General features: G+C 49.9%; 1 protein-coding gene across 4 annotated transcripts; it reads left to right on the forward strand.

Moving 5' to 3' along the window:
- Positions 1-25,296, forward strand: C14H8orf74 (chromosome 14 C8orf74 homolog). 4 transcript variants are annotated; one of them, XM_084997818.1, is made up of 5 exons: positions 1-114; positions 1,862-2,054; positions 7,624-10,957; positions 24,126-24,529; positions 24,928-25,296. In XM_084997818.1, the coding sequence occupies exons 3-5, from the start codon at positions 10,903-10,905 to the stop codon at positions 25,165-25,167; spliced, it is 699 nt and encodes a 232-aa protein (XP_084853944.1). In that variant the 5' UTR covers positions 1-114; positions 1,862-2,054; positions 7,624-10,902; the 3' UTR covers positions 25,168-25,296. The 4 variants fall into 4 exon arrangements, with proteins under 4 accessions (XP_084853944.1, XP_020928873.1, XP_084853943.1 ...); XM_084997819.1 differs by having other exon boundaries at positions 47-249; XM_021073214.2 differs by lacking the exon at positions 7,624-10,957 and having other exon boundaries at positions 6-114.
- Positions 25,297-25,983: the final 687 nt, after the last annotated feature.

Genomic DNA, 25,983 nt, shown 5'->3' on the forward strand with positions numbered 1-25,983 from the left:
AGCCCAGCCATCCCGAAGCTCTGAGTCAGTCCTGGCCAGGCCTCCTAGCAACTGAATGCAGGGTCCATGGCACTCCTAACACCCCAGGGAGTGAAAAAAGTTTTCCAATTTCAGGTGAAGAAAACAAGTGGCTCTTTTGAGGGCAGTCTGTTCAGACTGGTCTCAGAGTGAGGTGGGAGAGGTTCCAGACAGCACCCCTGTCGTCGCCTGCCAGCTCTGAGGCCCACCCTGGTGCACTCCAGGCCGATGGTGGGCCAGTCTTCCTAGCCCTTGGGGCTTAGGGGAGATTTTGCAGGGCTGCAGTGACAGCCCTGATGCAGCAGAGCCCACCAGGAGGGACAGAGGAGATGGGCATGGAGGCACTGGTTCCACCTGCATCCAAGGAGGGTCCAGGAGGCACCCGGGGTTGGTTACAGGGGAGCTGCCCTTACCCGTGAGCCCCAGAGATTGTACACCAGTGTATGCAGGGTGTGTGTGTGTGTGTGTGTGTGTGTGTGTGTGTGAGAGAGAGAGAGAGAGAGAGAGAGAGCGAGAGAGAGAGAGAGAGTCTGTGTATTTAGGGCGGAGAAGGGGGCAGATTTTGTCAGTTTCTCAGAACCGTTTCTGAGGCTGAAAGTCATGAGCAAGGTGGGCACCTGTGGGTGAAGTGAACCCAGCCTATAGGGCCCCAGCCTCTGGGCCGTGCACAGAGGGGTGTCCAGGCTCTGCCGAGGCCACAGACAGAAGGACCCAGGCCAGCTGTGTGCACAGGTTGGCCTCTGACCTGCAGCCACGAGATGATGGGCAGGCATGGGGCCAGGCTGCTCTGGCCTGGGATGTCAAATTCCCTGGATCTTCCAGCCAGCTCTCCCATCAGATGCCCACTTGGGGATCTATGGGGGCTGCAGGGGAGGGGAGAGGAGTCCTGGGAGCTGAGACAAGGCTCCAGGCCTCCCTCGGGCACCAAGTGTTCATTAGTCCCCATCCCAGGGTCCCCCAGCCAAAGGCTCCCCTCACCCCGGGGAGCAGCACTCCTGTGCTCAGTGTGTCTCTACTTCATGCCACACCTTTTCCTACCCCTTCCTTTATTTGTTTTTTTCTTTTTAGGGCCACACTTGCAGCATATGGAAGCTCCCAGACTAGGGGTCAAATCAGAGCTGCAGCCACTGGCCGACACCACAGCCATAGCAACAGCAGATCCTTAACCCACTGAGATAGGACAGGGATCAAACTAGAGTCCTCCCGGATACTAGTTGGGTTCCTTACTGCTGAACCACAATGGGAACTCCCCCTCTCCTTTAAAGGGGGTTGATTCTCCTCAACCTATTGGTGGTCTATAAGAATCTATCTGAAGGGTCAGGTGAACTCTCAGGTAAAATGAATTCTTACCTAGAGATGGAAATAAATGGTACCCTGACCAGTCCCTACCCCCTTGCTTCATCAAGAAAGGCATTTCTTCTGCTAAAGCGTTGCCTCACCAAGCCTCTTCTCAGCTAGTCATTTACACTTTAGTCTAAATTTCATAGTCAGCTCACTATCTCTGGAGCAGTTAGTTTGGAGTAGTCTCCAAGGGAAGCCAAATTTTGTTTTAGGGGAGAGGGGAAGCAAAGGTGATTAAAAACTCAGGGCCTGAGGCCTGCTGAAGGTGTAGACACCTGCTGCAGTGGCTCACAGGAGAACTCCCAGAAGAAGGAGCAGTGCTAGTAAGGTGAGGGAAGCTGTCAAGAAATGAAAGAATAATTCTGCCCCAGCATACACACATTCCTGATCACTCTTCAGGATGCTGCAAAGCCCTGTGGGGCCCCCAACAGTGTGTGGCCCAGGGACAATGGCACCCCATTTCGTCATTCTCACCCTCCACCCCTCACTTCACACTCCACAGAAACCGGAAGGTCGGGAGCACCTCCGGAGACTGCTGAACTGGGAAGAGTTTGACGAGCTCAGAGACTCCCGCAGAAGCATCCTGCTTGACACGCTCTATGAAAGCATCATCTTCGCTGTGGGCAAAGGCTTCCCGTGGGTGGAGGTGGCCAAGGTGGTCAAGTTCACAGAAGAGCTGCTCAAGGAAACCAAAGGTACAAGGCATCCAGGGCTGGAGTCAGCGAGGCTCAGGGTGGGCACACAGTCCCAGAAGCCCTCTGAGGAGCCTGGAGCCCCTTTCCTTCTTCCCTTGGCTTTTAGCTTCTTCATATGCTCATGTAACAGGGGCCCTATCCAGCCTTCCTGGAAAGTGGGGCAAACAGAATGTCCTTGCTGAGTCGTGTCCCTGATCTCCCTGGCTGAAACTCCTGCACCACTCCAAGCTGTTCACATAGAAGCCAGGGTGTTTGCTTTTCAGTCAGTCATTTACACTTTAGTAAGAACTTCATCATTAGACCCATACCTCTGCAGCAACTAGTTAAGAACAGGCTCAGAAAGAAGTCAATATTTGTTTTAGAAAAGAGAGAGGAGGGCCCATTATTCAGAATTTTTATTTTGTTTCTGCTTACCATATATCAAATGTGTCAATATTCTGCTCAGAACCCTTCACTGACTTTCCATTGTACTCCCAAGAGTCTGCCTATTGTTCCCAGCATCAGATTTTGCTCTGCTGAGTGTTTCAGGGGATCCTCTACAGTCATCAGCCTGCTGCCAGGGACTGAGAGACCCCAGTCAGGTTATAGGAGCATCTCTCCGTGACCCACAGCCCAAGGGGATGTGGCCACATCTGCCCACCCCTTGGGCTGTGAGACGCAGATTCGTTCATTAAGCAAATACATGGAGCAGCTCCTCCATGGCCACCTTTCTAGAAACACTCAGCCAAGAGCCATCAATAGGTACTAAAACCAGTGAGTGAATGTTTGATGGGAAATGGAATATTTACATCCTAAGAACCTCCCCACAACATCCTTACTGATCACAAAGGGGGAAAGAATAATTTTACAGTGAGGGAGACTGGCAGACACCTCCTTAATCAAGTGATCCATTAAAAGGATACCCCAAAAATACTGTGGGATGCAAAGGAAACAGCCAGCCTCCTTCTGTGGTGGTTCTAGCAAAGACTCAGAACCTGACCTTATCACAAGAGAATTTCCATGGAACAAGGTCCCTTTCCTATAACCTTCAAACCATTCAGGTCACCAGAACCAAAAGACAGAGGGACTGTCCCAGATGCTACCAATCCTGTTCCATCACAGAAGGAACTCATATCTCTTGTCTTTTTGATGATAGCCACTCTAATATGTGTGAAATGGGATCTCATTGTGGTTTTGACTTGCATTGCCCTGTGGTTAATAATGTTGAGCATCTTCTTATGTACCTGCTGGCCATCTGTGTGTCTTCCTTTATTTTTACTTGGATTATGTGGGGTTTTGCTATTGAGTTGTATGAGTTCTGGATATATTTTGGATACTAATCCTTTGTCAGATATATGGTTTGCAAATATTTTTACCACTCTATAGGCTACCTTTTAATTTTGTTGATCATTTCCTTTGCTATGCAGAAGCTTTTAATTTGATAGGTCCCACCTGTCAATTTTTGCTTTTGTTGCCTTTGCTTTTGGTGTCATGTTCCCAAAAATCATTGGTAAGGTCAATGTCAAGGACCTTTCACCCTGTTTTCTTCTAGGAGTTTCATGGAGTTTTAGGCATATTATTTCCTAATGGACTTTATTTTTTAGGGCAGTTGTGATTTCACAGCAAAATAGAGCAGAAGGTGCAGGCATGTCCCACAGAAACTCTGCCTCCGCACACTCACAGCCTCCCCCACTAACCCCCCCCCCCGACACACACACAGAGTGGTACATCTGTTACAATCAGTGAGCTTGATTATCACACAAAGTCCATAGTTTACATTCAAGTTCATGCTTGGTGTCACGCATTCTACAGGTTTTGACTAGTGTATAATGGCATGTGTCCGCCACTGATATATCAAGACCCTAGAAGCTCTCTGTGTTCCTGCTATTCATCCTCTGTCCCCCTCAATCCCTGGCAGCCACTGATCTTTCTCTGTAGTTGTGCCTTTTCCAAGATGTCATATAGCTGGAATCATACAGGATGTATGTAGTCTTTTCAAATTGAATTCTTTCACAAGTAACATGCATTTCAGTTTCCTACTTGTCTTTTCATGGCCTGATAGCTCATTTCTTTTAAGGGCTGAATAATATTCCGTTGTCTGGAAGTATCACAGTTTATGTATCCATTTACCTACTGAAGGACAGCTTGCTTACTCCCAATTTTTGGCAGTTACGGCATTAAAGCTGCAATGAAATCTGTGTGCAGGTTGTGTGTGTGTGTGTGTGCACGCACTCACGCGCGAGCAGGTGAGCAAAGGTTTTTGTGTGGGCGTAAGTTTTCAACTCTTTAGATAAATACCAAGGAGCACAATTGCTGGATCCTGTGGTAAGAGTGTCTTTCGTTTTGTAAGAAAGCACCAAACTGTTTTCCAAAGTGGCTGCACCATTCTGCATTCCCACCTGCAAAGAATAAGAGTTCCTGTTGCTCCACATCCTTGCCAGCATTTGGTATTTTATTGTCAGTGTTCTCAATTTGGGCCATTTCAATACATATATTTTGGCATCTCATTGTTTTAACTTTCATTTCCCTGGTAACATAGGATGTGACACATCTTTTCATAAGCTTATTTGCCATCTCCATCTGTGTGTACTCTTTGGTGAAGTGTCTTAAAAGATCTTTATCCTGGAGTTCCCATTGTGGCTTAGCGGTACCCAACTATTATCCAAGAGGACTCAGGTTTGATCCCTGGCCTTGCTCAGTGGGTTAAGTATCTGGCATTGCCGTGAGCTGTGGTGTAGGTCGCAGACATGGCTCAGGTCCCACATTGCTGTGGGCGTGGTATAGGCTGGCAGCTGCAGCTCCAATTCAACCCCTAGCCTGGGAAACTCCATATGTAGCCAGTGTGGCCCAAAAAAGACAAAAAAAAAAAAAAAAAAAAAAAAAGGATCTTTATCCTTTTTTCTGTCAAGTTTTCTTTTTCTTTTTCTTTTTCTTTTTTTTTCTTTTTTTCTTTTTTTCTTTTTTTTTTTTTTTTAATCATTCTGTCTTTTTAGGGCCGCACCCGCGGCATATGGAGTTTCCCAGGCTAGAGGTCCATTCGGAGCTGCAGCTGCCAGCCTACACCAGAGCCACAGTAACGTGGGATCTGAGCCATGTCTGTGACCTATACCACAGCTCACAGCAATATCGGATCCTTAACCCACTGAGCAAGGCCAGGGATCGAACCCACAACCTCATAGTCCCTAGTTAGATTCATTTCCGATGTGCCACGACAGAAACTCCCAAGTTGTTTTCTTATTGTTGAATTTTAAAGAGCTGTGTATATTTTGGATAATGGCCCTAGATTAGATGTGTTTTTGCAAATATTTTCTCCCAGTCTGTGGTTCATCCTCTCATTCTCTTGACATTGTCATTTGGAGAGTAGAAGTTCTTAATTTTAGTAAAGTCCAGATTATCAGTTCTTCTTTCCTGTATCATGCTTTAGGTGTTGTATACAAAAAGTCACTGCCAGGAGTTCCCGTCATGGCTCAGTGGTTAACGAATCCAACTAGGAACCATGAGGTTGCGGGTTTGATCCCTGGCCTCACTCAGTGGGTTAAGGATCCGGCGTTGCCGTGAGCTGTGGTGTAGGTCGCAGACACGGCTTGGATCTGGCATTGCTATGGCTGTGGTGTAGGCTGGCAGCTACAGCTCCGATTCGACCCCTAGCCTGGGAACCTCCATATGCCACAGGAGCGGCCCTAGAAAAGGCAAAAAGACAAAAAAAAAAAAAAAAAAAGTCACTGCCAAACCCAAGGTCATCTAGATTTTCTCCTATATTGTCTTCTAGAAGTTTAATGGTTTTTATGTTTTACATTGAGCTCTGGGATCCATTTACTGTGAAGGGTGTAAGGTCTGTGTCAAGACGTTTTTTGGTTGTTTCTTGCATGTGGATGTCCAGTTGTGCCAGCACCATTTATTGAAGAGATATCTTTACCCCATTGTAGTGCCTTTGCTCCTTTGTCAATGATCAGTCATCTATATTTGTGGGTCTATTTCTGGGTCCTCTATTCTGCTCCATCAGTCTCTTTGTCTGTTGTTTTGTTAATACCACACTTGCTTATGTGCTTTTGGGGAAACTTCTCTGTATTTATTTTGAAATTTTTTAAGTATAAAATGTTTGGTAATATGTAATTTGAGGTCCTCCACTGGCCTTCTGAACAAGATTGTAATCAGCTGCCAAGCAAACAGGACTCACCATGCCTTGTCCCCTACTGCCCGCGGTCCACATTCCTGAGGCACCCAGAGCTCCCCCACCTTTCCTATTCACAGCACCTCAACTCCCAGTCTTACCCCTTTACACCACCTCCTTGTCCACCACCCTTTCTAACCTACCTCCATCGCTCAACCAGTCAACTGCTTTCCCATCTTGTATTTCTGCACTGTTCACCAAACTGGACCTGGAATTTTTTTCCAGACACAAATAAAATCCCATCACTACTTTGCTTCAAGGCATTCAGTGTCCGTTTCATACATCTTATGTGCACTTGCATCAGCCTTTTTTATTTCTTGAGCTGCCTGGGTCCCCTTCTACATCTCTCCTCTGGGCCAGAGTTCCCACCCTGTGGTCCCTAGCATTGCTCATGGGCTGGCATCAGAGATCCTTGGGAACTTTCATCCCACCCCTGGAGGCCTTCCTGGCATCCCTCTGGTCCCAGTCCCCTCTGATCACAGCAACATATGGGTACCAGAGTTTAGCCTTGTCATTTGAGCTCTGCAGTGGCTTGTGGCCAGAACAAACACTTAAAGAGGGGGAGAAGAATGTCAGCCCCAAGCAGGTGGGAACGCAGGCTCTTTCAGGTTTCCATCAGAGCCTTCCATAGGCTGAGCCCTTGAAAAATAGCCAATGGTGATGCAAACCCAGCTTCAACCCAAGGAGATTAGATCACGCTGGTGCTTTCAGTATTTCTGGTTATCTCATACCTTGGCAACACAGCCTATCTACATCTCGTAGACTTCTAAAACCTTGGAGTTTCTAGGAGACTTGGTGATCAGAAAACTTCATTCTCTCTACTGCAGAGACCCCCCTCAACCAGCCAGCAAGGTTTTTCCAGCCTTCGCTGGCACCACCCCAGCAACAGGGAACTCCCTCCTTCAAGGCAATTCATTCCTTTGTACAACCACTCTCATTATTAGGAAGGCCTTCCTTATATCTAGCTTATATCTAGCTACACATGCCTTCAGCACCTTCTGCTCACATGCCCAAAGTTTGTCTTCTAGAAGGAGTGCACTAGCCGTGCAAATTTTGAGTGGACTTCATATGATCTTTATGTCTTCACATGTAGACTGTCATCCCCTGTGTTATTTTATCATTCCTAACATGGCATCATTTCCATAGACCTCTCCACCACCTCTGCCCCCTTTCTTGCTGCCCTGCCCTGGGCACACTTGTGTTTCTCTTAAAATATGTCATCCAGATCCAAACACAATACAACTTGTGATTTGATTGATGAAGTGATCAGAGATGTTATCACCTCCCTTGGCCTGACGATGATGCTCCTGTTTATGTAGCCTGTGGGTATACTTACTTTATCAGCATCATCTTGCCCTGATTCGTACTGGGGAAGCAGTGTGCCATCCCTAACCACTTTTCCCCATCCTGTGCTTACAGGTGGTGGATATTGAATGTCCATGCAGGACTTTAAAACCATCTCCACTGATTCCATCTGGTCAATGTCGGCCCATCTTTTTTTCCCTTCTGGCATCTTTTAAATCTTGATCCTGGGGCATCCAACTTAACAAGATCTTCCTCTTGCTTTTAAATCATCTCTAAATTTGTGAAACGTGGTTGATGCAAACATCAAGGAGGAACAAACTCTGAGGTGGGCTCCCAATTCCTGAAATTCAACTTGCTGAAGATAGACTCCATCTGGAGGCTCGGAGCTGTAAGAGAAGACTCAAATCCTTCAAGACTGTGGTCCCGGGCAGACACACTGCCTCTGCGGCTCTGATCGTACAGCTAGAGAAAGGGAAAAATGAGAGCACCCACTTGCTAGGATTGTTTTCAGGATTAAATGAGGTTATGAAGATAAAACCCACAGCATGGCGCTTAGTGCCTGATCAGCAGTCAGTGGAGGGCAGGCCATTATTTTCAGGAGGAACCACAGGGACAAAGACGCGGAGACGTGAGAGGGGTGACGTGATTCAGAGATGGCCTGATGGTGTGGTCTGGGACACTTCTGGCAGACCCTGCTTCTCACCAACTGCCAAACGTATAGGAGTCACATGAGCCCCTTCTCAAGAGCAAGGAAGACCATTCCCCGAGGCCCCTTCTCCTCAGATGCATCCCAGGAAGTGGGGTCGAATAACGGTCTGGGAGTGAGGGTTCTGGAGGTGGATTGAACTGCAGATTCATCCTCAAAGTGGAGGTGCAAGAAATGTGTGAGTGCTGACTCTGGCTGGCTCTGGCCTTGGAGGACACGGACAGTGGGGTGCACAGGGACCCCCATAGATGGACAGCTGCATAGAACCCAGCCTCCTGAGCTGGGGCCCACATACCCCATCCGTGCCCCAGTGGCATTGGGATGACACCTGCTGCTCCAGAAGATGGCCAGTTTGTCCCAGACTCCACCTCATGGAGCCGTGTCCACACTGCCTCTTAGAAACCCACCACAGGGACACTCAAAGCGCATGAACAAGCTCATCAGTCCTCAGCAGCACCTCCTCACGCTGCATCAGTAACCAGGCTGGGCCCTGTTAAAGGCAACCCAGCGGAGTGATTAGGCACAAGACTGCAATCAGAAGATCTGGGTTCAAGTCCGCCTCTAACATTTGCTGTGTAACCTTGAAAACATTACTTTGCCTCTCTGTGCCTTCAGTTCTTTATCTCTAAAATGAAGACCATAATAGTTCCAACTCATAGGGCAGTCGGAGGAAAGAAAGAGACAGGGCTACAGAATAGAACAGAGGGACAGGCACCTAGGAAGTGCTCCACAAAGGTTAGCGCTCACAAATCACGGCGGTGAGGCAGTCACACAGCAGAGGCTGGTGGTCCAGGACCAGAGGTTGCTGCTTGCTGCCCCGGGGGGCTCACTGTCTGAGCTGTCTCTTGTCTCTACCCACCCCCTGCAGGCAGGACTGCAGATGGGTTCAAGCCCTGGGCTGGCAGAAAGTGGGTCCAGGCAACATCTAGCCAGGCCCCCGAGCAGCTGCCTTGCCCTTGGGCACACACAGGGGGATGCCCTGCTGCCTACCCACAGGAGGCAAAGATGCCTCCTCGCTCCCCTCGTTAGGGGACCCAGGCCGTAAGGGGTGGGGAGGTCAGATCCCAAATGAGCTCTAGTCCCTTCCATCTTGTGTTCTCAACACCCAATTTCCCCGGGCACCTGTCACACCTGTCATAGGTTGTGCATGGGATGGGGGATGCAGACAGCTGGAGGTCCCCCTGGACCACCAGCTCAGCTTTAAGCTTCTGTTTCAGCTAAAGTCCACACTGGGCTGTCACTCTTCTTGGAAGGTATCATCTTTGGGGATGGTTTGGGGGGTTTGCGGTGTTTGGGGGGCTTAATCTGAGGCTAGTGATGGTTGAGTTGTGTTTGCATACTAGATAACAAAGTTGGCAGGCAAGCTTTAAGGAGGGTCAGGTTTGCACAACAATGATTTAGAGCTCTTCCAGGACCACTGCCAGCTCAGCTTATCTCCTGGCCCAATCGGACCTCAGAACCAGGAGGGAAAGGGTGGCCCTTTATTCAAAAGCAGAACTTAATTCCACCCTGGCAAATGGCTCCCTGGGACATTCTGGTCTCAGCTCTGGGCAGAAGAAAGTGTTCTTTTATCAGCATCTCCACTGCCAGCCTCCAGGAAGCCCCAGGCAGATCCCATCCTGCCATGTCCTTGAGGTAGAGGGTGAAGTACCAGTCTTGGGACAGAAGCTCCATGCCAGCTCCAGGTGGGAGGAAATCCCGGGAAGCAGCAAGTTTTGCATATGCCATCTAGGTGCCAGGAGAGGAGAGGAGAGAGATGTTGGGGCATTTGGGGATGTGGGAGGAGCTTCCAAGTTTCATGGTGCCCAGGACAGGTACGTTACAGCAGTGGATAGGGGTCGGGGTGCAGCCTCTCCCCAACTCAGCCTTCACCCAGCAGGAAGCTATGTGTTGGAGAACTTGAGCCAGCACAGATGCTCGCCTTTGATCCCGACCACCTGCCAGTCCATGAAGCCTTATGTCCCAACCATCACATCAGCCACTTTGCAGCTTCTGCTTCTTGTCATCATCAACATCTGGCGGGCTCCACCTGAACATCTGGATGAGGAAGAAGCCCTTTCCTGCTGGCCTGGCCCCCAAATCCTGGGGCTGGGAGGAAGTAGGCTTTGATGACCAGTTGGTGGAGGCATGAGGCAACCCAGGGAATGTCCGGTGAAGTGCGTCACAGCACTGGTATCTGTGGTTCCACCCACGGCCACTCCCAATTCTCCAGGAAATGTCATCCAGGCAGCTGTAGGATGGAAGGCAGCCACCTACCTGCCCCGACAGCCTGGGGCTGATGGGGGTGATGGCTCCCCCAAGCTCCCTGCATGAACTTCCCCTCCTCAGCACTCTCATAGCTGTGCCCGGTGTCCTTCCAGCCAGCCCCTGAGCATCTGCCCCCAAGGGGGAGTCTCCAGTAGCTCAAGACCTTTCCAGAGAGAGCAAGCGCCCTTCCCTCTTCCTGAAAAGTAGTTTCTCCTCAGCTTTCTCCTGGCAGCGCGAACACCATACCCCTCAGACTCAACCTACAGGAAGGGCCTTTGCTGGAGAGTGGAAGTTTCCACAGAGGCCATTGATTGAGATCTTAGGAGAGCATCTCTTGGGGCAAGGGGGCAACTGTCATTCCAGAGATCTCTCCCCGAGTATATTCGTTTGTGCAGCTGCTCTAACAAAGTACCCCAGACCTGGCAGTTTCAACTGCAGAAATGTATTTTCTCACAGTTCTGGAGGCTGAAGTTCCAAGATCAAGATGTGAGCAAGGTTGGTGTCTTCTGGGACCTCTCTCCTTGGCTTGCAGACGGCCATTGCCTCATTATGCACCTGCCACAGCCTTTCCTCTGTGTGTCAATGTCCTAATCTCTTCTTATAAGGACGTCAGTCATTTCGGATTAGGGCCACCCACATGACCTCAGGTAACCTTAGTTACATCTGTAAAGACCCAGTCTCCAAGTTCAGTCACATTCTGAGGCACTGGCCGTTAGGATTTCAACATAGGAATTGAGAGGCACTGGATTAATTCATCCCAAAATACTGGGTGACCTCACAGCCCACCAGGTGAGGCAAAGCCAGTCAGTTGGCCAGAAATCAGAACTGGGCCATAGGAACCTTCCCAGACCTTCTCGATGAGCCATGCCTGCTGCAGAGGGAGGAACAGAGATCCTGGTGTTTTTCACACATACCATCTGTACGCCTTGCTATGACCTGGTATGATAGGTGTGATCCTAAAGATGAAGGCATTGAACCCCAGAGGGCATAAGTAATTTCTTCCAGGTCGAAGCTCCAGTAAGTGGAGTTGGGATTTGATCCAAGGCCTGTGTGATGGCAGAGCCCGCCCCTGCCCATCAATCAACCTTCCATCTTGACCTAAGGGATCTTACCCCGGTGGGGCACATGAGGACCAGAGGAGCCCACAGCCTGGCACTGAGTACAACGTAGTTACTGCCAAGCAGGGGCCTGAGCACCTGGAAAGCCAGGTGGCACCCCTGGGGCCTGGGTTCCCAACTGGGTCACCTGGAATTATTCACAGCACAAGCCTGGGATCCTGGCCCCCAGCAGGACAGCTCCGATGCGGTGGGTGGTACAGGCCCAGCCCAGAGGGTGGGCTGTGCCCGCTGGCTAACGTGTTCTGGCCTGCAATGTGCCGCTTTTACGGGGGTGGATGGTCCTGCTGCCCTCAAGATCAGACCTCTGGCCCTTTGGAGTGATGACCCCTTGCCATCTAACGTCTGACGTCCTTCCTCAGTCGGCTAGACATGTTGGTTGGTCCCCGTGTCCTCCAACATCGGAGGGGACAAGGGATGGGTATGAGGTCGCCAGACTTTAGTCTCAGTTCAGTGCCCTGTTCCCGAGACAGTGGGATTACGTGGTCATTTTCATCTTGGGGAAAATAACAGTCCCGAGCCAGAGGCCCCTCACACACTTGAGACGGAGGCCTCCAAAGGGCCCTAGATAGGGCTACAGGGCCTCTCAGCTCCACAGAAATCACCATTGCTTCCTAGAGTCAAAGGGACCCAAGAGGCCACCTGCTCCAAACGCTGTTCCCACCACCACCACACACAGACTATTCAGGAATTCTCTCCTCACTAATGGCCTCCTCATGCCCCAATTGACAAAGCTCTTGCTTCTAGAAAGTTCTTCCCATGGCTGAACCAAAATCTGCCTCTTTGAGCCTTCTGCCTCATGGCTCCTGTTCTGACCTCTGAACCCTCCCCAAATCATTTAATCCTGCACCACTCACTCAGCCATTCTCCAGCAAGCATTGTCAGGGCACTGTGCCAGGGGGGTGGAGAAGAGTCAACACCCACTCAGCAGCCATGCTGCGTAAGCTCCCCACATGGATCATCCCTTTTAATGTTCACAGCCAGCTTAGTTGGGTGGGTACTATTAGCCTCATTTCATGATGATGTAACTGAGGTTCAGAGAGGTTAGGTAACTTGTAAATCATCACACAGTAAAGAGCAAAATCAGCATTAACCTTGTGACCATCTGGCCCCAGAGTCTGTCCTTTCTGCCAAAGCTTTTTAGCATTAGCCACCTTCTTGAAGAATTGGGGGTGAAGGACAGTAAGGGGGGTACATTGGCTAAACAGACAAGGCAGGGCAACTGCTATGGGCTAAGAGGAGAGCTTAGGCAAAAGCCCATGCAGTCTTTAAAATACCTGGCCCCATATTTGCCCTTTGAGTCCCAGGAAAGCGAACTGGGAAGAAATCTCTAAAACAACAACACCATCTTTCTAAATCTTTATGCGTGGGTAGATTTTTTTTTCCTTTAATGTGGTTATAGGTTTACCTTAAACACACGAAAAAACCTAGTGAATGGGAAGACAGTAGGGTACTCACTCAAAAAAAAAATTAAACATAGAATTACCACATGATCCAGCAAATCCACTTCTAGATATATGCCTCAAAGTAGTGAAAGCAGGGACTCTAACAGGTATTTTTACACCCATGTTTATAGCAGAATTATTCACAAGAGCCAAAATATGGAAGCAGCCCATCCACAGATGGATGGATAAATAAAATATGGTCTAGCCACACAATGGAATATTATTCAGCCTTAAAAAGGAAGAAAACTCTGACACAGGCTACAACACAGAAAAACCTTGAGGACATTCTGCTGAAGAAAGAAGCCAGTCACAAAAAGACAAATACTGTATGATTCCACTTATATGACGTACTCAAGAAGGTCAAATTCATAGAGACAGAAAGTAGAACGGGAGTTGCCAGGGGCTGGGAGAAAGGGAGAAATGGAGAGTTTTACATGGGTACAGAGTTTCAGTTTTGCAAGGTGAAAAAAGGCCTGGAGATGAATGGTGGTGATGGTTGTGTGACAATAGGAATGTATTTAATGCCACTGAACTGTTAAAAATGGTTAAAATGGCAAATTTTATGTTATGTATGTTTTACCACAATAAGAATAAAGTTTAAAAGCCCCAGTGGAAGTATTGTAGTTCTGTGTATTCCATATCTTCCATTCACTTCTCAAAAATACTTCAGGGAGTTCCCGTTGTGGTGCAGCAGAAACAAATCCTACTAGGAACCATGAGGTTGTGGGTTCGATCTCTGGCCTCACTCAATGGGTTAAGGATCCAGTGTTGACATGAGCTGTGGTGTAGGTCACAGATGTGGCTTGGATCTGGCGTGGCTGTGGCTGTGGCATAGGCCGGCAGCTGTAGTTCTGATTCAACCCCTAGCCTGCGAACGTCCATATGCCGCGGGTGCAGCCCCCCCAAAACAAAAAAGCAAAACAGAAAAACAAACAAACAAAAAACTTCAGGACCTGAGGTATACTCACCTTGGAATTGAAGAATCTGACTTCGGAATCCTGATTTTGCATAGGTCCACTAAACCTCAGTTTCCTTATCTGTTAAATGGCAGAATTGCCTTTATCAGAGGTTGATTGTGACCAATTAAATAAATGGTGGATAATTAAAATACTTTAAAACTATAAAGTGGCACACCAGTGTAGGTTGGTTGTGTTATTATTTACCAAGAGCTGAGCACTGGGCAACAACTACATGTCTGGAGCTTTCTGGAAGATCCTTTGGAATTGGGAGATCTGGTCCATTCTAGCAGGTTCCAGCCATGGAAGAGCTCACAATGGAGGGGAGAGAAGAGAAAGCCCCAGAGCTGTTGGGGAGAGCTATGAACTACTGGGTCATTCGGTAAATGGTCTGACCAGAGGGTTGCCTCTCCCCCTGCCATCTGCACCCCCGTAACTGGGGACAGCCAACTCCCAGCCATCTTTTGTCCTCAGCAGCCAGGGTGGTCAGGAGAGAAAGCACACTGGCACCTCCTACCCCACCCCCAGCAAAGTAGAGAGAGCTACCAGCTAAGGACCTAGGAGAGAGGGGATTGAGGAACACCAGCCTCTAGAATGCATTGCCCTAGGAGCATGCAGGGTCCCCTGGAAAGCCAGGTTTACCCCCAGAAGAACCTCCCAGGAAGTTGCAATGCCAGTAGAGCCTCCACAAGGACAATGACAACCACATGATTTATTGAGTGCCACTGTGCATCAGGCACTGTCACACATACCCGCATGTCAACCTGTAAGGTAGACATTTTTGTTGCCTCCAATTTACAGAGAAGAACACTGATATCCAAAGACGCAAAATAACTTGTGCAAGGAATTAAGGAGCAGAGGTTAACACAACATTGCCCTGCAATTTAAAAAAAAAAAAAAGCAGAAGCAAGCTATGAGCCCGCATCGCCCTGAATTCCCAATGCTCTTACTTGGCACAACTACACAAGCCTGGAGGAATGGCCCCATATAGTCAAGGCTATCTTCAGGCCAGGGGCTGCCCTAGGCTCACTGGTAGCCTCTGCACAACTGTAAACAGTGGCTGAGAACAGAGCACGTGGCTGGCAAGATGCACAACTCTCTGTGAGATCCTTGGTACTGTGGCCATAGCGATGATCAGGCCAGACCCTCCGTCAGCAAAAAGATTATACTTTGCTGAAGGCTCAGATGATGGTTAGCATTTCTTTTAGCAATAAGACATTTTAAAATTAAGGTATCCACACTGCTTTTTAGACTTATTGCTATTGCACACTTAATAGACTACAACATAGTGTAAATATAACTTGCATATCTGCTGGGAAATTAAAAATTCCTGGGCGACTCACTTTATTGTGATATTTGCTTTATTGCGGTGACCTGGGACTGAACCCACTGTATCGCCAAGGTCTGCCTATATTTGTCTCAAATAAACCTGAGAAACACTGCCCAGGCTCAGTCCTTTTTGGCCACTTGTGGAGCCTACTGGCATGTTTTGCTGAACGTACTAATGTGGCAAGGACTCTTGTTTAGTTTCCCTGGATCCAGCATGTGTTCAAGGTCATTCACTTCTGTGTAACATTTTCTGGAGAACAACTTTGGAAAACAGTGATTGAGAGGGTTGAGGGTTCCTTCCAGCATCCGATCCCAGGGTCGAAGACAGCCCAAGCCGCCTGGATCTGGATGCTGCCAGGGCCCTGCCCAGGACAGGCACTGGGGGTGAACTTCTGGCTCTGCCACTCACCAGCTGTGTACCCCGCAACAAATCCCTTGACCTCTTTGAGCCTCGGTTTTTCTCACAGGTAAAGTGGGGATGGTGGCTCCACCTGCTCACTTTGCTGGGAGGAATGGGGCGGAGTCTGAGGTGACCCAGGGCGTGTGGGCCACAGCAGGATCTGCCTGAGCCAGGGTCCTCTCAGCCCCAAAGAAAACACACCACGTTTTCTGGGCTGTCGCTGGCACTGGATGAGTTTGGCAGAACCTTTTCAAGAGCAGAAAAGTGGTCAGGAGGCAGCGTTCAGGGCCCAGGATGGGAGTGGAGTGGCGGGTCTGTCTTTGCTCTGCTTCCCACCATCCGGGCTGCCCTATAGGCAGGCACTTGTGTATCAGAGAGGGTGAGCCAAGCGGGGCCAGGCTGCAGCATGACATGGTTCCTCCCCTCTCAGCCAAGGCGGGGGGCCACCAAACTGGTTTGTCAGGGGGCGCCAGTGGCACCTAGGTCCTCCCCCTCACGCCCACTCAGAAGGAGCAGCCCCTCTTCACCTCTCCCCACCCCATCAGGACCTGCCGTCTCTCGGACAGCCCCAGACCCCGCGCGCGTGAGGATCGGGGGAGGGAGCTCAGTGCGCTGGGTCCAGGCCCAATGCCTTTTTGCCCTGATTTGGGAGCCTCTGGCGCTGTCATCCCACCCACGCTCCCCACCCCCCACCCCCGCCACTCTCCTCCTCTCCTGTGCCCTTCTCGCAGGTGCTGCCCTCCAGGCCCTTGGGGACCATCTTCAGGAAGTTCCCAGGAGCCAATGCAAATGAAGGCCACTCCCTGTTATTGAGGTGCAACTTGCAGGGACAGATCTGTGCGCCTGGCAGCCAGAGGCTTAATCCTTGGCTTTCTGACTCATCAGGGACTTCTCAACCCACGACAAATGGAAAGCGGTCGAGGGGCCAAGTGAATGTGTCTTGCGAGCTTAGGACAATCTTTACTGAAAACCAGAACAGGTTCCAGAGTGTAATGGGACTGAAAGCTGGAATTCAGCCCAGGGGTCCTTCCCTGTGGACCCGGGACAAGGCCCACACTTGTGTTTCATGGCTGATGCCATGGCCGAATTTGTGGGCGGACATCGCCAGTGTGACAGGCAGCTGGAGCACCTGTGCACCTTAGATGAGGGCACTCAGCATGACAGGGCCCTTGGGATTCTTCATTCAAACCTGGGCATGGTGGCCCGGGGCCGATCGGCGAAGATCTGCAGGGTGCAGGTGACCCCAGCCCCACGCGCTGTCAGGCCAGGCTGGAGGAGGAGCAGAGCACCTTCTGGCAAGTTCAGCCTCACAGAGCCCAGAGAAGTCTCCATGAATCACCTCCCTGCGTTCACACACTGGTGCCTCCACAGGGGCCAAAAGTCCAGATTTGATGATCAGAAGCCGCTGACCTTACACTGTGCCCCACCCTCTGGGACTCCTTCCCTGGCCGTCTCTGTCCCCCTCTATGCATCACCCTATGGAAATGCCTGCCTGACCATTCACTTCTCTGCTTCACACCTCTGAGTGGTCTGTAGCCCCTAGCCATGCTTCTTAACCTTTCCTTTAGGAATTTGATGATTCTCTCTATATGCACTCTTCCCAGAAAAAAATGTGCATGCACAATTCTAAATGCAGGAGTTTTACTTGTGGCTCAGCGGTAACGAATCTGACCGGTATCCATGAGGATATGAGTTGGATCCCTGGCCCTACTCTGTAGCTTAAGGATCAGGTGTTGCTATGGCTGTGGTGTAGGCTGGCAGCTGCAGCTCTGATTTGACCCCTAGCCTGGGAACTTCCAAATGCCAAGGGTGTGGCCCTAAAAAGCTAAAAAAAAAAAAAAAAAAAAAAAAATTTAGATGCACTTACAGGGTCCCCATCAGTCCTGAAGCCCCTTCCTTGGAGGTCCTCGCATTCCATGAATTCCACTTCCCTCTGTGATGAGATCCAGTTCCTTTACGTGGCACATACAAGCTGCCCTTTGCAGAGTAAAGACCTCAGGCCCTCTGTCCTCCAGCCTAGGCCTCCAGACCTCAGCGTTGCCTCCCAGAAACTCGGAACCAGGTATGGGCCCCTGCACACACTCACAACCTTACTCCACTTCCTCTGGCCTCTGGCCCTGCTGTCCCTCCACCAGGAGTGCCTTTTCCTACTATGTCCTGCCAAACTCCTCCTCCTCTCCCACACTGGGCTCCAGACCCTCCCTGCAGAAAGCCTTCCTTGGCTCTAGCCCCCAGCAGCCTGGGTCAGGGCACCTTTCCCGGGAAAGCACCTCCCCTCCTGGTGCCTGGTTTTGTCCAGGACACTTGCTCTCATGTTGCTTTCAGAGCAGTCCTCAATTCTTGTTATGTAATTCTGTCGTGTACAGTGCCATAAAAAAAAGAATAGGCATTCCTGTCGTGGCTCAGCGATAACAAGCTTAACTAGTATCCATGAGGATGCGGGTTTGATCCCTGGTCTCGCTCAGTGGGTTAAGGATCCAGCATTGCCATGAGCTGTGGTGTAGGTCACAGATGTAGCTCGGATCTGGCGTTGCTGTGGCTGTGGTGTAGGCCGGCAGCTACAGATCTGATTCGACTCCTAGCCTGGGGACCTCCATGTGCCAAAGGTACAGCCCTAAAAAGACCAAAAAAAAAAAAAGGTATCTATTTGTCAATATTTGTCAATAATTGAGAAATAAATACTGAGGGTGGATCACATGACATCTTGATGTACATCTGCCTGGTGAAATGACGCCCACACCCATCACCTAAGAGAGTCACCACTTTTGTTTGTAATGAGGACATTTGAGATCTAGTTGTTCCCAAAGTACAAAACAGTGTCGTTAGCTGTGGGCATGTACCCTGTAGCTGTTCTCCAGAACTTACTTGTCCTGAAAAACTGAATTCTGGACCCCTTGAGCAACAGGTCCAGGGTCTCCCCCACCGCTCTGGCCCTTGGCAACCACTAGTCTGCTCTCTACTTCTATGGATTCCACTTTCTTTGAATCTACATATGAGTGGAATGACACAGTATTTGTCTTTCTGTGTCCTGCTTATTTCAATTAGCATAATGTCCTCCAGGTCCATACATGTTACTGCAAATGATAAAATGTCTTTCTTTTTTTAAAAGGCTGAATGATATTCGTGTGTGTGTGTGTGTGTGTGTGTGTGTGTGTGTGTGTGTGTAACCATTCATCTGTCACCAGACACTTAGGCTATTTCCACATCGTGGCTAATTTAAATAATGCTGCAATGAACACAGTCTCTTTAAGATCCTGATTTCATTTCTTTTGGTGTACCCCTGGAAGTGGGATTGCTGGCTCCTTTTGAGAAGCCACTTTAGGTCATTTTCCCCAGTTGCTCACCCCTATCAAATTTTAACATCGTGGATATTCTGTGTGTCTGATTACATCCTGTATGTATATCTGCTTTAAACATCTAAAGCTTACTCTTTGTATTTGATGCAAGATTAAAGATGATTAAATAACATTTTAAAGTTAAAAATTGAAAAGCAATCATCATTGAACGTAAGTATATCTTCTGAGTAACTTTTAATGTGACTCATTTACTTAGGTAAACTGTAATTGTCAGATTACACAAGCAAAGAAGCAATTTATACAAATATATAATGATAAGATGGAGTTCCCGTGTGGCACAGTGGTTAGCGAACCCAACTAGCATCCATGAGGACACAGGTTCAATCCCGCCTTGCTCTTTGGGTTAAGACCTGGCGTTGCTGTGAGCTGTGGTGCAGGTAGCAGATGTGGCTCGGATCTGGTGTAGCTGGGGCTGTGGCATAGGCCATCAGCTACAGCTCCGATTGGACCCCTAGCCTGGGAACCTCCATATGCCATGGGTGTGGCCCTAAAAAATACCCCACAAAAAACCAAATACATAATGATAAGAGCAATGCAATCAAATCTTAAATGTGATTCTAAACTGTCATTTTTTTTCTGGCAAAACAATGGACAAAATTAATTTCTTAAAAATTATTTTCAGTAAATGTGACATTCTATTGTTGCTTACTATGGCGGAGTAACCAGTTGATGGGGGTGTGGGCTGAGGGGCTCTGGGAGGCCCCTGTGAGAAAGTAGCACTTCTGGGCATGAGGGCAAATAGGTCCAGGGCTGGCGCAAGGGTGTGAGGGGCAAGGTGGAGAAATAGTAAGAGGCCAGTGTCAGGTGCAGAGGGAGGGGGAAGAGGAAGAACCAAGTCAGAGAAGGGGTGAGTGGGCCCCAGAACGACTTTCTCAGAGTGAGGGATGGACAGGGTTTTCTGACTCATGTCATGAAAGGAACATCATTTTACATTTTCGTTTTTCCTTTCGGCCACACCTGCAGCATGCAGAAGTTCCAGGGCCAGGGTTCAATCCCAAGCCACAGCAGTCTGTGACCTGAGCCCCAACAGTGACAACACCGGATCCTTAACTGCTAGGCCACAAGGGAACTCCTAGGGACATTATTTTAGCAACACTCTTCAGGCTAAGACCAAATTCCTCCCATAAGGGCCTATGAGACTCTGCACCACTGGACCCCTGCCCGCCCCCAGCCTCATCTAGAACCAGGAGGTCCCACGGGGCACTCTCCTGCCTGGCAACCCCCCAACCCCCAACCCCAGGCTTTCAAATCCTCAAATGGGCCACACTTTCCCCCAACCACACGACTTTTGTCCATGCTGTTTCCCCTGCCTGCTTCATTCTTTTCCACCTCTTTCTGTCCAATAACTCCTCCGACACTGCCCATCACAGCTCCTTAATCACCTCCTTGGGGAACTGCTCCCTGACTGCCCCAAGAAAGTCACCTTTTCCTGCTCTGTGCCCATCCAGCTCTGTGTTACCCTGAGAAGAGTTATACTACATCTGTGTGTCCCCCGCCCGCCCCCGCCCCTTCACTGCCTCCCTGGGACCTGATGAGTTCTTGACACATGGAAGGAAGGTCCCTAGTAAATGTCTACTGAATGGTTAAGTGGACAGCCTCGTCACTGCCCTCACATGTCAGACTCACTAGATATCTATGGATCCCTCCTGAGCACAGAGCCCTGTGCTGGGAGCTGAGAATCAAGGGGGGATATCATCTGCTCAACTGCTTCCTGTTACACAGACTGGAAGCTTTCTGAGGGCAAGGCTCACAACAGAGGTAAATGTCCCACCTGATCACATTCTGTTGGTGGCCCTACCTCCCCCCTCAGGTGTCCCCAGGAAGAGTCTGGGAGTTGCAAAGGGCTCCATTGAGGACTCCTGCCCCGCCAGGGCCACAGTTTCCACCACGTAACTGTCACTGCGCTCTAGCTCCAGGCAAGCGAGACTGTGTCCACAGCCTGCCAGCAGCTCTGGGCAGGCCCTGCGCTGCTTGGAGTACAAAGCTCTGGCTTCTGAACACAGTGTTCAAGGCCCTCCCTTCCGCCCACCTCTTTGCTCCTTGCTTGCCATTCTCTGCCTCCACCTTCAGGTGCCAACAGCAACAAACTCAGTCTTGTTCCCTATCTGTGCCACGCAGATTCCTGCCCCTCTGATCTCGCTTAGGCTGCATCCATGCAGTGCCTCCCCCACCATCTCTGCTGGCTCAGCCTCTGAGATGCTGCTCATGCATCATCTTCTCTAAGAGAAGCCCTACTCTCAGCTGAGTGTTCCTCATCACCCAGTTCTACTCCTCTTTACATACATATTAACATCCGCTTGTATATCTCTCCCTTTGAGGGTAAGGGATGTGTCTAATAAGGAATGTGTCATAGTATTGCTAGAACCTAGCATAGCACCTAGTAATTAATAGGGCCTCAGTAACAGTTAGACAAATTAATTGGGGAGGGATGGATGGATGGTGAATGGATGGGTAGATGGATGGATAAAGGATGGATGGACGGGTGGATGGATGGATGGATGGATAGACAGATGGATAAAGGATGGATGGACGGGTGGATGGATGGATGGATGGATAGATGGATGGATAATGGATGGATGGACGGGTGGATGGATGGATGTATGGATAGACAGATGGATGGATAATGGATGGATGGATAGACCAAAGGAGAGACAGAAAGATGGAAGGAAAGATGTGGCCAGGAGAGACCTTTCTCACAGCACAGGAACAAACATTTCTTTCCCTACAGCATGTATTGGTTTCTACGTTGCATCAGGCTCTGATCAAGGCACTGGGACGTGCCAGCCCATTTGATCCCCCTAACAATCCTATGAAGTAAATACAACGATCTTCCATCTTACACTTGAGGGAAGGGAGGCCCAAGAGTCAAAGGTAGGAAGGGGCAGAGCTGTGTCCATCGTCCAGACCCAGTGGCCTCCCCTACCCTAACCTGAGACCCAGCACTCTCGCCAACCTCTGAGCTCACTCACTGACTGGCCTTGAAAGGGAACCAACCTTTCCTTCTGCATGATGGAGAAGCCTCCCTCCTCCCCTCCCTCAGTGACACTTTCTAGCACCTTCTAAGGAGGCTCAAGGCAGAACAGTGCTCCAGGCACTAATGTTTCTTTAACACCCCGATGCCTCTGCCTTCTTGGTACTTGGTGGGGGTGGGGGAGGGAGCAATTAAGGTAAATGTGCCCATGCAGAGCCATGAGTGAGCGAGGAGCCAAAGTTAATGTAGAATTAGAGGTGGGACTGAAAAACAAATGTCTGAGACAGCCCCTCTTAAAGGTGCATGGAACCCTCTGCCTGGGGAGGGGGCTGCGCCAGGGGCCCTTGCTTGGGGTGGGGGGCGCACCAAGGGAGATGAGGGCAGGGATCTGCAATCTGCCCCGCAGGCAGTGCTTGGACTCTGTTTTCAGTAGCCGAGCTGTGGGCTCCCCCAAACCACGTGCTCAAGCTCCCACCCTGCAGAGGTGATCCGGAACCAGGGAATGAGAGAGAGACGTGGCTGAGTTCACAGCGCACCTCAGGGGTGGCCTCCCCATGTGGGGGCCAGGGGTCTGCTCTGTCTCTTGTCCTGCCTTTTCTCTGCCTGGTGTCTGTTCACAGGGCTTTCACCTCATTCAGCCCCCACTCTTGAATGAACCACTCCTGTCTTAAGACCTGACCCTATGCTGGGGAGGGTCCTGCCCCCGCCTCCCTGACCACACCCCTACCCTGAGCTTCTGATGGAGTCATGAGCAGGAGGCTGACAGGGAGGAGATGGGCGAAGATGGTTTACTCTTCCAGCAGCGCTGGTCTAAACAGTCTTTGCCTAACGCTGAGACCCAAGTCTCCAGGAGAAGTCTCTGTCTCTCCAATCATCTCACCCTCCATTCATTACAGAATCCCTTTTTTTCTATTTTCATTAAAATGTATTCATAGGCTTGGCATGTCCCTTTTCTTTTTTTTTTTTAATTTTAAGATTATACTTGATGTACATTGTTCTGTGAATTGCTGCTGTACAGCAAAGTGACCCAGACATATATATATCATGTATTCTTTTTCTCATATTATTTTTCATCATGTTCCATCACAAGTGATTAAATAGAGTTCCCCAGGAGTTCCCGTCGTGGCGCAGTGGTTAACGAATCCGACTAGGAACCATGAGGTTGCGGGTTCGGTCCCTGCCCTTGCTCAGTGGGTTAAGGATCCGGCGTTGCCGTGAGCTGTGGTATAGGTTGCAGACGCGGCTCGGATCCTGCGTTGCTGTGGCTCTGGCGTAGGCTGGCGGCTACAGCTCCGATTGGACCCCTAGCCTGGGAATCTCCATAGGCTGTGGAAGCGGCCCAAGAAATAGCAAAAAGACAAAATAAATAAATAAATAAATAGAGTTCCCTGTGCCATACTGCAGGGCCTCATTGTCTATCCATTCTTAATGTAACAGTTTGCATCTATTAACCCCAAACTCCCAGTCCATTCTACTTAAAATCCCCTTTTTACACCCTCACATCCTTCCCAAAGGATTTGAAGTGGAGACAACACAAAGCACAGCTGCACTAAGTCTTTAAAACTAGAGTTAGGAGTTCCCATAGCGGCTAGTATCTGTGAGGACTCGGGTTCAATACCTGCCCTTGCTCAGTGGGTTAAGGACCCGGTGTGGCCATGAGCTGTGGTATAGGTTGCAGATGTGGCTCAGATCTGTGTTGCTGTGGCTGTGGCATAGGCTGACAGCTGCAGTTCCGATTTGACTCTTAGCCTGGGAACTTTCATATATATGTCACAGGTGTGGCCCTAAAAAGATTAAAAAAACAAAAACAAAACTAGAGTCAAACGCCAACATGTAGGTAAGGAGTAGGATAACTATAGAAGAAAAAAGAATGGATAAATGTAAGTTATTGCATAAAATTGGCTCTGAGCTTCCTAGGAGCCAAGGTAAAAGGGGTAATGTGATGCACTCTGTAGCTTTCAAGAATTTCTAAGTGGTAACATAGAGTAGCCAGTAGGGCATGGGCTCTGGGATCTGAGCCTGTAATGCTCAGCTATTAAGCGCAGCTTCGGCCCAGTTCACACCCAACGCCTGGCCCCTCTGTGCCCACAGGCTGCTCCATCACCGAGGCTGTGACCATCCTGGGAAACAAGCTCAGAGATTATCAGGGCCAGTTCAACACCACCCACCTCCTGGCCCTGTGCGACTACTTCTACAACACCTTCATCTGTCACTACAAGCTCTACCAGTACGTCCTGGGCCAGGAACAGGACGTCAACCTGACCGTCATGCACCTGGAGGTGTGTGCACCACCCCAGCCCCGCCCACTGGCTGAGGGCAAAGACAGGGAGATCTGGAAGCAAGAGCAGCAGGTGGCAGAGCTCAGCGCAGCTGAGGTGCAGAAGCGGACAAACATGCTGCTGCTTAAGGAGGAGCTGCGCCTGGAGCAAGAGCACCTGCGGCAGGAGACACTCTCCAAGCTGTCCCTGCAGAGGTGCCAGGCTCTGAAGAGAGAGGTGAGGTGGTGCCCTCCAGCGGGGCGGGGGGGTGGCTTCAGGTGGAGGACCATGGCCATGACCATGGTCATGTGGGTCAGTGGGAAGGGGAAAGACTTCATCTCTCCCAGCCCTCAGATTTCCTTCCGGGCCTCCCATTGGCTGAACCCAGCCAAAAGCCAAGGTCAAGGTAGCTGGTTGATGCAGCCCTTAAAAGTCAGCCTCCCAGGGCACAGAGCAGGATGGAGACGGACCAAGAATAGGTCTGGGTGGGGTGGTGGGGGGGAATGGAAGGACCCAGCGCACCGATAAAGGAGGCAACTGCATTGAGATTTGGAGCAGGCAGTGGGACATGACCTGCAGATGGCCCCAGCCCTCCCCAGAGCCCCATTCATCAGCCACACTCCCGTTTCTTCCAGGAGTTAGAAAATCTCATCAATGAGGCCATTCATGTTCAGATCGAGTGCCTGAAGGAGCTGCTGCAGTACGAGATACAGATAACCTTTGATATTTTGGACCTGAGACTTCAGAAGAAAACTCTCACCCTCAATGCTCCCGTCCCCTCCCTGCTCCCCATCACTAGCCAGCCAGGCCAAAACGAAGCTCTTAAGTCATCCAAAGCAAACAAAGGGAAGAAAGAAAAAGCCAAGAAGAAGTAGAAGCCCCTGGAGTCCACTGTCTGAAGACTCTGAGGAAGAGCCATAAACCATTACGAAAGGATTATGCTCTGTGCTCCATGCCCAGTACATCAGAAATTTCTAGTGATTAAAAGAAACAAAGCCAACACTCATCATATTTTCTCTGTCTCCTTTCTAGAAACCATCTTTCACTATCTGAAAATCCATTCCAAATGGCCATTCTGTAAGCCCAGGCAAACATCACTATTGACTAAGCCTGAGCCTGGACTACGATGACAGAATGGCCCCCAGAGGGTGTCAGCAGATAAGCGAGAGGGTGACAGCCAGACACCGGGAAGGAGCTGTAGCCAGCAGAGTGGGGAGAAGAGGTGTGTGGACTCTGCTTCCTTTCTGAGGTGTGTGCAACGGGACCGACCACCTGCCTGTCAGGTCTCCTGCTGGAGGACACAGAGCCCATGCCCCTGGAAAACTCTTGCTTCTGTGCAAATCCACATTGTTTGGGGTGAGACAGGGAAGCAGACGCTGTCATAGAGGTCAGAGACCTGGCTTTGAATCCAGCTCTGCTGCTGGTCAGCTGTGTGACCTTGCCCATATCCTTTCTATCTCTGAGCCCCAGCTGGCTCTCCTGTCACATGATAGGCCTGCTGTCACATCCTGAGAGGGAGGTGAAGCAAGGCTGGGTCCTCCCAGTTTTCAAGGCATTCAAGGTTCAGGGAAGCGGAGCACCTGCTTGAAGCCACGCAGCAAGGCGGTGAAAGGATCAGGACAGGAGCTCAGACTTGCTTCCTCCCCTGCAGCCCTGGACCTCGTGCAGAGAGCCTCACAAGCCCTTTGGTC

The sequence above is a fragment of the Sus scrofa genome, chromosome 14 (genome assembly GCF_054392235.1).
Source record: "Sus scrofa isolate SSC_HxYL_T2T_F1_AM1 chromosome 14, Sscrofa_HxYL_maternal_Yorkshire_Landrace_v2.0, whole genome shotgun sequence".
NCBI classification, from domain to species: domain Eukaryota; kingdom Metazoa; phylum Chordata; class Mammalia; order Artiodactyla; family Suidae; genus Sus; species Sus scrofa.